This window comes from Grus americana, chromosome 1 (genome assembly GCF_028858705.1).
Source record: "Grus americana isolate bGruAme1 chromosome 1, bGruAme1.mat, whole genome shotgun sequence".
Lineage (NCBI taxonomy): Eukaryota > Metazoa > Chordata > Aves > Gruiformes > Gruidae > Grus > Grus americana.
In genome coordinates, this window is record NC_072852.1 from 181532014 (window position 1) to 181545110 (window position 13097).

The window sequence follows — 13097 nt, forward strand, 5'->3', positions numbered from 1 at the left end:
GGGACCCAGCCCCTGAGCTGGAAGCCAGGGACATGGACCAGAATGAAACCCCCATAATCCAAGGGGAAATGGTTAGTAACCTGCTGCACCACTTGGACACACACAGGCCTACAGGGCCGGATGGGATCCACCTAAGGGTACTGAGGGAGCTGGCAGAAGTGCTCATCAAGCCATTTTCCATCATTTATCAAGTAGTCCTGGCTGACCAGGGAGGTCCCAGTTGACTGGAGGTTAGCCAATGTGATGCCCATGTACTAGAAGGGCCAGAAGGAGGATCTGGGGAGCTAGAGGCCTATCAGTCTGACCCCAGTGCCAGGGAAGGTTATGGAGCAAATCATGTTGTATGTGCCATGTGATGGCACTCAGGACAACCAGGTGATCAGGCACAGTCAGCATGGGTTTATGAAAGGCAGGTCCTGCTTCATGAACCCGATCTCCTTCTATGACGAGGTGACCTGCCTAGCGGAGGAGGGAAAGGCTGAGGATGTTGCCTACCTAAACTTTAGTAAAGCCTTTGACACCATCTCCCACAGCATCCTCCTGGAGAAACTGGCTGCTCATGGCTTGGAAGGATGTACTCTTTGCTGGGTAAAGAACTGGCTGGATTGCCAAGCCCAAAGAATTGTGGTGAATGGAGTTACATCCAGTTGGTGGCCAGTCACTAGTGGTGTTCCCCAGGGCTCAGCAGTGGGGCCAGTTCTCTTTAATATCTTTGTCAATGATCTGGAAGAGGGGATCAAGTGCGCCTTCAATAAGTTTGCAGACGACACCAAGTTGCGCGGGAGTGTTGATCTGCTGGAGGGTAAGAAAGGCTCTACAGAGGGATCTGGACAGGCTGGAGGGATGGGCCGAGGCCAACTGTATGAGGTTCAACAAGGCTCAGTGCCAGGTCCTGTACTTGGATCACTGCAACTCCATGCAACGCTACAGGCTTGGGGATGAGTGACTGGAAAGCTGCCTGGCGGAAAAGGACCTGGGGACGTTGGTCAGCAGCCGTCTGAATATGAGCCAGCAGTGTGCCAAGAAGGCCAACAGCATCCTGGCTTGTATCAGACATAGTGTGACCAGCAGGACTAGGGAAGTGATTGTCCCCCTGTACTCAGCACTGGTGAGGCTGTACCTTGGTACTGTGTTCAGTTTTGGGCCCCTCACTACAGGAAAGACATTGAGGTGCTGGAGCGTGTCCAAAGAAGGGCAATGAAGCTGGTGAAGGGTCTAGAGAACAGACCTTATGAGGAGTGGCTGAGGGAACTGGGGTGGTTTAGTCTGGAGAAGAGGAGGCTGAGGGGAGACCTTATTGCTCTCTACAGCTACCTGAAAGGAGGTTGTAGCCAGGTGGGTGTTGGTCTCTTCTCCCAAGTAACTGGTGATAGGACAAGAGGAAATGGCCTCAAGTTGCTCCAGGAGAGGTTTAGGAAAAAAGTCTTCACGGAAAGGCTTGTCAAGCTGCCCGTGGAAGTGGTTGAGTCACTGTCCCAGGAGGTATGTGTAGATGTGGTACTTAGGGACATGGTTTAGTGGTGGACTTGGCAGTGCTAGGGTAATGGTTACACTTGATGATCTTAAAGGTCTTTTCTAACCAAAATGATTCTGTGACTCTATGAAAATATTCTTTGTTACGACTATGAATGATAGTGCTGTCCATGAACTTTAGGGTTAGGCAATTGATCAAACATCATAGCTTCAGCAAGACCAACAGCTATAACGAAGGGATTGGCTGCAGTTCTGCTGTCAGTTACACAGTTACTTTTATTTGATATCAAGGGGTTTTAAGCAATAGTTAACAGGACTGTGAAGGAGCTGTCTCATTTGGAAAGAGGTGCCCAGGTTTAACCTCAGCAAAAGATTTTGCTTTGGCAATAGCTGAAAGTTGAAATTTTTGTGGTGTTCACTTGGAGGTATTCCTATGGATTAATATCTCAAGCAGCCCCTTCTGCAATTCCTTTAGGCTTTTCCTTCCTTTTTTGCCATTTATGGTTGGATCCTGACCTTTTCAGGAGACCCTAGAACAGTAATTTGTTGGTTTTCTTCTCTTCCTTTGCAAGGGTTTTTCTATTACAGTTCTGTGCTAAAGAATGTATAGTTGCTAATTTTAAAAATAAAATTACTAAAATTAATGACTATTTAAATTTTTTAATCTTTTTTAATTTAAGGTTATCTAATTGTGTCAATGAGTGAATGCGATCTTCTGTTGAGTAAAGAGTTGATTTTGGGTTTTAAGATGATCCAGTTATGCTCCTTGTATTTATGCTGACAATTTTCATTCATTGTAATTAGTCTTTGAAATGTCTGGGGTTTTTTTAAATGTCTTCTTTTCTTTGTCCCTAGCTGGGTTGAGAACTTCGGCCGAGAAGGTCTGGGGCTGCTGTTGGATGTTTTGGAAAGACTGGTTGAGACAAAACAGTAAGGATGATTTACTATAAAATTGCCAGTTTTTCTTGATATATAAACAGTGTTTAATTACAGTAAATTTTTTATTTATTCAGCCAGGACAAAGTTGTGAAGAGGAGTCAGCATAAGGTTATACAGTGTTTGAGAGCCTTCATGAATAATAAGGTATGGGATTTTATTTGATCTGGAAATCTAAATTACTATAGTTCAGTCAGATAATGTACATCAGTGGGTATAAGCCTGTGCAATTTGGAGAAGCGGTATGTTGGTCAGGTGTGGTTTAAAGATATTTCTGCTGCCACTTCCTCTCTGCAGAAATATACTCAAAGAATAGTGTAAACTTTTGATGCTGATATATACTCTTATTACAGAGTAAGTGACCTGTTTTGGACTTTTTTCTCATTTATTTTTTTTATTAAGTATTTGATGGACCTAAATTTCATTTCATAGAATGATAGAATGGTTTGGGTTGGAAGGGACTTAAAGGGACTTAAAGATGATCTAGTTGCAACGCACTTGTCATGGGCAGGGACACCCTCCACTAGATCAGGGTGCCCAAAGTCCCATCCAGCCTGGCCTTGAACACTTCCAGGGAGAGGCCATCCACTTCTTCTCTGGGCAACCTGTTCCAGTGCCTCACCACTCTAACAGTAAAGAATTTCTTTCTAACATCTAATCTAAATCGACCCTCCTTCAGCTTAAACCCATTACCCCTTGTCCTGTCACTACACTCCCTCATAAACAGTCCCTCACCATCTTTGCTGTAGGCCCCCTTCAGGTACTGGTAAGCCGCAATTAGATCTCCCCGGAGCCTTCTTTTCTCCAGGCTGAACAATCCCAACTCTCTCAGCCTGTCCTCATAGGAGAGGTGCTCCAGCCCTCTGATCAGCTTCGTGGCCTCCTCTGGACTTGCTCCAACAGCTCCATGTCTCTCCTGTACTGGGGCCCCCAGAGCTGGATGCAGTACTCCAGGTGGGGTCTCATGAGAGCAGAGTAGAGGGGCAGGATCACCTCCCTCGACCTGCTGGTCACACCTCTTTTGATGCAGCCCAGGACACGGTTGGCTTTCTGGGCTGCAAGTGCACACTGCTGGCTCATGTTGAGCTTCTTGTCCACCAACACCCCTAAGTCCTCCTCGGCAGGGCTGTTCTCAATCCATTCTCTGCCCAGCTTGTAGTTTTGCTGGGGATTGCACTGACCCATGTGCAGGACCCTGCACTTGGCCTTGTTGAACATCGTGTGGTTCGCACGGGCCCACCTCTCAAGCCTGTCAACTGCATCCCTTCCCTCCAGCATGTTGACCACACAACACAACATTTGAAATATGGGAACTGTTGCTGTCTTTTACTAGGTATTTGATACAGTCACTTGGATTCCCTCCAACTCTCCTTACAACTGTTTTTCTGTTGTTTAGTATGGATTGGAAAGAATTTTGGGAGAAGAGAGAAGCCTTTTGTTGCTGATCAAAGCAATTGATCCCAAGCAAACTAACATGATGACGGATATAGTTAAACTCCTTTCTGCAATGTGCATTGTTGGAGAAGAAAACATGTAAGTACTGTGTTTAGCCAGAAATAGTTAGGTAATTTTACATTATACAAAATTATAGTTATACCTGAATGAAATGCTTACATTTTAAACTTCATTTTAAAGTAATATCTGTACTAAATTGTCGCTTTTCAGAATACCTTTGTCTAAGATTTTTATTATGGTCATATCAATAAGAGTTTTCTTTTTGGCATGTGGACATACTGGTTAGATGGAAGTAGTTATGTAGCCATTCTTTTGCTTAAATTTTTTTGGCATTACTTTACATTATCTTGACCATTGTAATCCAGTAAGTCTTTCTTTGGCTACAAAAGTCTCTAAAAGAAAGAAGTTATGCTTAAACCTCCTAAACTTGTACACAAGAAATTAAGGCAGGTGAATACTCTGGCAGCATGGCTCTTCAGATAACAAATGAACAGCAAGGTTAAATAGCTGTGCTAAGTGAAATATTTTTCCTTTCTTACAGCCTTGAAAAAATTTTGGAAGCTGTAACAGCAGCAGCAGAGGAAAGGAATGTTGATAGATTCTCTCCTATTGTAGAAGGTCTTCAGGATAGCTCAGTTCAGCTGCAAGTAAGCAATTTTTTTCATAAGCCTCTACAACAAGTAAAAATAAAATTACTTATTTTTCTGTATTGAACAAGTCCTTACAATAAAAAGGGAGAGGGCTACTGTTTCATATAAGGGTCAAATTTTGGAATGTTGTTTATAATGTTATCTTTTAAAACGTATCGTGGGAAGATTTGGTGTTGAGAAACACAAGGATGTTGCAGGTTAATTTGATTTCTATTCACCCAAATCTTGCAGACTTTAGGAGTTAAATTTATACTGCCTTTTAAAATAAAGCATGAGTCATATTCAGATGAAAAATATTATCTCACTTCTGGCGATATTTGTTGAAACTTAAAGATTAATAATAGTAAAAACCCAAGGTTTTAGGGAACTGCTTTTTGTAATTAATGTTTAAATCAGCAGGAAATCTGTCCCTCATGCCCACTTTATGATTTCATAAAATTACAGCCAGAGAGTCTGAGGAAAGAAATCTTTCACCTTATTTTCAATTTGCTTCAGCTGGATATAGAGTTTATCACAGAAAGACATAGTGTTATAGTGCATTTGAATGATCATTATAAATCATTGGTCTAAGAGTGTAAATATTAACTCATATTGATTTTTATGTAATTCAGTGTAATTGAACACTTCATAATTGTCATTCTTTATGAATATTACAAAAATGGTAAAAGATGAATCTCAAGTTTGAAAGAAATTACTGTGTTATTCCATTGTCACCTTTTGTATTAAATAGTCCATGTGTGACAGTAAAGATTGCTGTTTGTTTTGTCTGTCTCACAGAAAAGCTAACCATAAAGAAATATTTGAAGGTGGACTATCAGTAGTAGTTGAATTATGCCAGGAACAACAGGATTCTCTTTTGAAAAAATGTCCTTCCTTTCTTACTCTTTCTAGCTTATAATCATAAAAAGATTTGGATTGGAAGTGACCTTAAAGATCATCTCGTTCCAACCCTCCTGCCATGGAGGGGCATCTTTCACTAGATCAGGCTGCTCAAAGCCCCATCCAACTTGACCTTGAACACTTCTGGGGTGGGGGGGCCATCCACAACTTCTGAGGATATGATTGGCTCTCTGGGCTGTAAGCGCACATTGCTGGCTCATCTAATTTTTCATCTATGAATATCCTGAAGTCCTTCTCTGAAGGGCTGTTCTCAATCCATGCATCACTCAGTCTACACTGATACTGGTGATTGCCCTGGCCCAGATGCAGGACGTTGCCCTTGGCCTTGTTGAACTTAATGAGGTTCACATGGGCCCACTTCTCCAGCTTGTCAAGGTTCCTCTGGATAGCATCCCTTGATGTCCCCATCTTCGACTTCCTATTATGTGTTTTCTTGTCTCTTCATTCTAGAATAGATCTTTTTACAGTTACAATTACGTATTTGACTTTTTTAATTTGTACTCTCTGAGTAAGTTGCTTTCTAGCCCTTTTTAGTAATCTGTATATTAATTTGTTGTATAACTTGTTGAGTAAACAAACTGTATTTCTTTTTTACCCAGTATTGTGAAAATCACTACCAAAATATTTTGTTTTCTGAAGTGCATTCTGGAATATACAGTCTAGGAGTGCTAAACTGAGGTCAAGGGTATATCATATAAAAGATGGAGACAGAAAATTACTATCCAGCATAAAGTCCGTTAAATTCTGTTACTTTGATTTGACAAAGAAATGGTTGCCTGCCTTTTCTTTTGTTTGTTTGTTTTATGTGGTAGGTATCCCCCTGTTCTCTGTCCTGAGCAAGAGATCTGATAGCAAGATTAATTTTTTTCTTTTCTTTAAATCTTCCTATTATATGCATAGTGGGGTCAGTTACTGATAGGAGTACTGTGATAGGAGAAATTCAGCTTTTAATTATTGCTCAGTTTTCTGTCAGTATGAATACATGGTGTAATTTGCCAGGCGGGGTGATAACTGAGAGAAGGATGATCCTTTAATTTGAACCTTTTTTTTAGTCTTGTAATTGTTTGTTTATCTCAGTATGCATTTATTACAGTGAATTAAAATGTTTTGAATGAAAACTAAATTTATGGATTCTGTAGTTCCTTCCTTTGCTTCGACCTTAAAGATTTCAAAATGCCTGTAATGCATATTGCACTCCATTACTAATGATGATAGTCAAAGTTGCTTAGTAACCTCAGTCAGTCAATTTCAGGGTCAAGAGGGGTCTACCCCCCCAGCAATAACTTTTATTGGCTGGAAATGTAGGATATTTTGTTTGTTCTTATATTTCATTTGTTGTTTGTTTTTAAAAGTGTATCGAGTTGATACTGGTTTCGTATAGAAGAGGTTGATTCTGGCTTAGTGCAGTAAGATTTGTCTTTTTTCCTTACCCCTGCCCCCCCCCCCCAATTTGTCTATTTTGTTCATGTATTGAAAATAGTAGTAATTGCCTTTAAGGGTCAAAAAGGAGACCTTATATTGGCAAGGGATTGCAGAAGTAAAGTATAGACTGCAAGACAACAAATTTCCTGTTTTCCAAGGCTTTCGTGTCTGCATTTTCCATATTAGACATAGATTTCTTGTAGTAGCAGATCCTTACCGTAGGTATTTTTGCAAAAATCATTGCAATCCTCAGTTATAAATTTAAATATATGATCTCATATATTTCTGTTCTCCTCTGGGGTCTCTGTTTCATTTAGATTTCAAGATGAATGATGTTCAGTTAACAAGTTCCTATTCAATATGATTTTTTTTTGCTCCATATTTTAGTATCCTTGAGTCAGTATGAATTTGAGCCAGGTGTGCAAGCTTGGGCATGTCAGACTTTCAGGACAATTTAACATTTGGCTTACTTCATCTGGGGCTTTTTTTGTTTGCATGTTTTCTAGTCCTTGGTTTGCTTGTTTTACTTGCTTGGTTTACTTTGATATTGGGTCATGATATAAGTAAAACATTTTGTTCTTATTTCATCAACGTGAGAAGCAAAAATATGAAAAGTTTGATGATTTTGTTATGCTTATTTCTATTTTTTATTATAATCAGTAAGGTATAGATGTATAGATAATATATATTCAGAAAGTCTTATTCATAAATATAATCAGTCAAATAATAATAATAATAAAAAGTCCAAATGCAGAAATTACTTTCAATATTGAATAATGGTAGTTCAGTGTTTCTCTGTATTGTTTGAGCAGCTTTCTTCTTTCTTTGGCTTGAAAATGGATATAAATAAAAAAATTAAAAATATTTTTATTAGAGAGAAATGCTTTAGATAATGGAAATAATATTTTCCGATTTCGGGATATCTAACTTAAGAGAACTTAAAAGCTTCTATTCTCTATAGAGCATATAAGGGTTTGAGAACTTCTAGGTCCATCACAGCACTTATGAGATGCCTAAAATTTAATGGTATGAAGAGCAGCACTTCTCTGACTATTCTTTACTATCTTACAGGGATTCAGAATCCTGAAATTAACAGCATTTTGTTTTGAGTGTTAGGCTTCCAAATGTGATCCTGAATTTTTCAGGAGTTGCATATATTTACATGTGTGTAGATTTAATAAGGGGAAAAAAACCCCCTATGTATAACTCCCTTTTCTATACAGTTCAAAAATTACATGAAAACTGCCTTAAAAGCATCCCCTTTATTTGAAGCAGCAGATAAATTAAATTAATCCTATGTACTTTTCACTTTACCTATGCTGGATACCTAAATGGGCATTTCACCCATTTCCCCCTTTTTAAAAATTAAATAAATTTATAAGGGCCTCTCTAAATCTATAAATATGCATAGCAGATTAAACTGAAGCTGAACAGGTAGTGGCTCTTTTAGATCAACATTTGGGAATAGGCTTCAGAAATTATAATCTCTTATGAACATTTGTTGGTAAGTTGATATGCAGGGAAAAAAGGTCATAGCTGATTATCTCTAACTAGTTAGATCTTTCTCATAAACCTAAGCACTTTAATACTCACTGTTTACACTGATGCTCAACTCTAGTGAGATACCACAGATAGCTGAAGTTTTCTGCACTGATTCGATTGAGTTGTTAACTGTGCAGTAACAACTCTTATTTTTCTAGGACTGCTCTTCAGATATTAAACAAGTACTTTTCTACTACTGATACCTTCTCATGACTGTGCTATACCTCCATTTGGTATTTTGTTATCCTCTCATATAGAAGATAGGAGCATTTTTAAAACTGAGAATTTACTCTAAATGTTACAATTGCAGTACTTAAGCTAGAGATATTAATTTGGCTTTACTGAGAGTGTTACTCTAAAGCTTCTGAAAATAGGTAACATTTTCCTATTTCGTTTGCTGTATCTTATGTAGACATGGAAACTTTTATTGAAAGTTCTTTTTTTTTTTTTTTTTTTGAGTTGAACTTCCATTTGAATACGTTCTTTCGGCTAAAAGGCTTTTTTTCCTTTTTCAGGCTCCAGAAATGGTTGCTAGATTTTATCTATTTTTTTTAAGACCAGAAAAATCAAGGCGTCTCATATGAATCAATTTTAAACTTCTATAACAATGACACTGACCTGGTGGTTAATTTGACAGTGTTTTAATGAGACAAAAGTTTACAGTTGTCAGTTACTTGGCATACTTGCCTTGATTATCTGCTTGATATATGTAGGCTTTCTTTGTGGCAGTTCAATTTGACACTAACAACTGACCTTTTCAATTTTGAATTGATTAACGTTTCTGTTACTTGAAGGCTGAATATATAAAAAGCCTCAGTATGCTGATTTTCATATTTTTAGTGAAAGCTCTGTGTATCTACTCTTTGTATTTGTCAAAAGAAAGGATATTCTCCTTTTTATCTTTCATAAAATCCAAAATTAAAGAAAGCATATTTAAATAGTTTTTGGTTCAAGACAAGATTGGTGATCTTAGTTTGAGAATATAAGTACAGCCAGGAGTAATATTGAATTTCTGGTTTTGTTAAAGTACATGTAGTTTAACATTTTAAGCCTGTGCTCAAGAAAATGCATACAAGGCAATCTGGTACCTTGCAGACTTGTGATGACAGCTGAAAAAGTCTAATAGTTTGGTTGTTTAAGTCGTGGAGACAGGAAATACAGGTCTTCTGACACAACCCATTTTGATGTATTTAAGGCAATGATAACAACAACAACAAATTGTGTGTTGCCCATTTTTCTCGTTCTTCCTGTAGAATCAAATGAATGCTTCTACTCTCTAATTATCATTTTTCATCACTGTCAAGCAGGCATTTTAACCAATGGAAGAGTGCTTTTCTTCTGTATAGTTCTAGTTGGAAATGCCAGCCCCTTCTAATTTTTCAGTTAGAACTGAAAGGAGGTACAATGTTGAAGCAAAGGTACAATTCTTCCTTTTCCAATTAAGTTCTTGAAAAATGAGCACTGATCATCCCTGTGGAAACCTGCAGGTGCTTCATGCCTGTCCTAGGAGAAGCATTTTTGTGACAAAGTAAAAGGTCTTATTAATTCATGAGTAGCATTACCCTCTCAATATTTTTAGTTGTCAGGGAATACTATTTCATCTTTCTTTTTCATCTAATAATATGAGAATGTGAGGTGGTATGGTCTGTGATATTTTGGTCAGCCGAATCACTTGGTGGTACTTGGTTGTTCTGTGCTAATGAGATCCTTTCCATAACTGTGTATGAAGTAGGATGAATCAGAGCAAAGCTCACTTTATCTAAATGTAGAGACCGATAATATTTATTTAATACTTATGGAAATGCACATGCATGTAGATGGTACATCTCAAAGTCATTACTAAGAATATTTTGTCTTTAGCAAGGGTAAATAATTATTGAACATCAATACAGAGTCTGTGTCAAAGTCGAATCTACAGCCAGTTTAATACTGGCAAGCAGATTTTAACTAAATTTGCATCATCCTTACAGACTTTTCTACAAATGCAAACTTGCAGTAAGAGTGCGAAAAGTGAAGCAGAACATCTTACTGCAGTTCCCCTTATTCAAATGGGCAAGATATAAGATAATAGTTACCACGCGGTATTGATTGCCTTGTCTATGCAAGGAAAAATCTGCTCTGAGCTACTGAGATGTACCTGACATTTTCCATCAGACAGAATATACCTGGTCCTTTTCTGGTCTTCAGCTGGGGGAAATGCAAGTTTAAAGTACAGACTGTGGAACTGTCAGAAAATGCACCCTGTAACTTGATAGACATCACCAGTTAGAATTGCAGAGGATTAGAATTTCAAGCTGTAACTTTTCACTTTAGCAGAATATATCTGATCTCATTGGTCTAGTTTCTCATGGAGGAAAGCGTTCAAAATTTTGACATTCCAGGTGAACTGTATCATCATCCATGCAGAGTTCTTCCCTACCAAAAATAATGTGTGTGTATCCATCAATATATGTCCATCTCTTAGTTAAACATGCAGAGTCAAGTACTGTAGATTTCCCTACCACATGGCAGCTCAGCATTAAAAGCATTCCAGAAGGATTATACTCGCAGACCCAAAAGCTCTCTGAAAGCTAACGTGGTGGACTATACTTAGCTGCAGTTCTTTAGAGATGAAGAGGGGAAGGAAGCATCTAACCAAACTGCCATGTGAAGTGAAAGATTTGCTCTTGGCTTTTCACTGAAGAATGTGCCTCTACATGCTTTCACTGCATGCCTGTTATAAACAGCAGGATACTCTCAAGAAGTAATTACTGTTTGGGTTAGAGGTGCCTTTCAGGAAAGAGTGCTTAGAAATTGCAGTCCTCAGCACCACAACAAAATTTTAGAAAGTACACCAGAGAGCTGTATATTGCCATATGCCTTTCGCTGTTAGAGCCTAAAATAATTGAACTTCTTCAGGCATCTTCTCAAGGGCAGACTGACAAACTACCTCCAGCTACAGAATCTACAGCTGTTCATGAGCTGATTTTAGATATAGACCATTTGCCCAGAATGTTTTGCTCACAATGATTTCTGCCTTCCTAGGAAGCTAATTTACATATCTTCACTAAACCTTATACCACCTCAGCAGAAGTACCTCTTTGTTTATTGAAGATGAAACATCTTTTTTGATATGGACGTGGCTTTCCCACCTTGTGTCCATGGCCAAAAATTCAAAAGGCTGTCAGTCTGTTTACAGAAGCTTATCCAAGGTAACTGACTGGGCCCTGTCTGCATTCTTTGACACTCATCTGGAGTGCAGGCGGTGACCAATTGTTCTGTGTCCCAAGAAATGACATTTATAGAGCTGTCGACTGGAGCATCACAGGCATTTTCCTTAAGTGTTAAGTACTTTGAGAATTGTCAAGGAATAATGTTACATTTGGGAAAATTGTTCTTTGATTTTTTTTTTCTCTTAATTCACAACATTGGAGACATAATTGAATGGATATTCCTTGGAATTGTGTGTAGTATGAAAGCACATGGAAACAAGCACTTGAAGAAAAGAATTATCTGTAGCTTCCTTTGTGCCTTAAAAAGTTCTTTCAACTCTTTGGACTCTGTTTTCTCTTTGGTCTGACCTTTTATTAGCAGCATTAGTGACTGGATGGTCTCCTTTGGCAGAAGAAATTACCAATTATTTGTTATTACTACTGCATTTCTTTGATTAGTAGCCACACTCTAGAAGTAGGAAACAAACTCATTGTTTGACTATTGGTAGATCTGAAGTTAGTAGTGTATTCTTGTAATTGAATAATCTAAATACCAATCCATATTTCAATATTCAGAATTTTTTAAACATGTTGTTAAGCAGATTTAGCGCTATTTTAAGATGAGAAAGTTGTGATCTGGTATTTCTAAACAAAAGTCACATACCTCTATCTTTGCAATTAAAAAAAAAAATCATAGCAGAGTTTTGTTTTTCTGAGGCATTTTTGTGGTTTAGACTTCCTTCCTAAACAAATAGACACAGATGGGGCTAAAATATCAGAATTACGTAAAACTTTTTAGATTGGGAAAAAAATGAGCTTTCTCAGTAAATAGCAGATCTTTCTCTTTAGCAATGTAAGACACTGAATAGGATTTAGTCTGCAAGTAAGCCAACCCATCAAGCATTTGAGCTAGATATCTAAACTCTCATGTAACCAATGGAAATCCAAGAATCAATCTAGTTGCCCACACATGAACTTCAAATGTCATTTCAGATGCCTTTGTAAACATGACACTGTTCCTTTAGGAGATTCCCACCCTTTTGGATTGGCATTTGTAAGCCACATGGGACACACTGAAGCGTCTGTAATGGTACTCTGTGTACTATGCGTTCATGTTTAAGCTGATGAATTGGGTCCCTAGTCAGTAAAGACAATGGATACTAGATGCCCTGATTGTTCCATCTGTGTCATAAAAAAAATCTTTTAGAATCTAACATCTTCAAGAAGAGCTTTAAAGAAGACTCTAATAGACTGCTGATTAACAAGAATGGGAATTTAGCTATACATATAGCTACATACACAATCATAGAATGATAGAATGGTTTGAGTTGGAAGGGACCTCAAAGATCATCTAGTTCCAACCCCCCTGCCATGGGTAGGGATGCCCTCCACTAGACCACGTTGCCCAAAGCTCCATCCAACCTGGCCTTAAACACTTCCAGGGAGGGGGCATCCACAGCTTCTCTGGGCAACCTGTTCCAGTGCCTCACCACTCTAACAGTAAAGAATTTCTTCCTGACATCTAATC

At 38.3% G+C, this 13097-nt stretch overlaps 1 protein-coding gene across 2 annotated transcripts in view; it reads left to right on the top strand.

Moving 5' to 3' along the window:
- The window catches only part of DIAPH3 (diaphanous related formin 3), a 256877-nt gene that overhangs the window by 44392 nt on the left and 199388 nt on the right, over positions 1 to 13097 (top strand). For both annotated transcript variants that reach the window (XM_054812840.1, XM_054812841.1), the window contains 4 exons: positions 2329 to 2403; positions 2487 to 2556; positions 3806 to 3942; positions 4406 to 4511. In XM_054812840.1, the coding sequence (XP_054668815.1) occupies positions 2329 to 2403; positions 2487 to 2556; positions 3806 to 3942; positions 4406 to 4511 (388 nt within the window). The remainder of the gene's footprint in view (positions 1 to 2328; positions 2404 to 2486; positions 2557 to 3805; positions 3943 to 4405; positions 4512 to 13097) is intronic.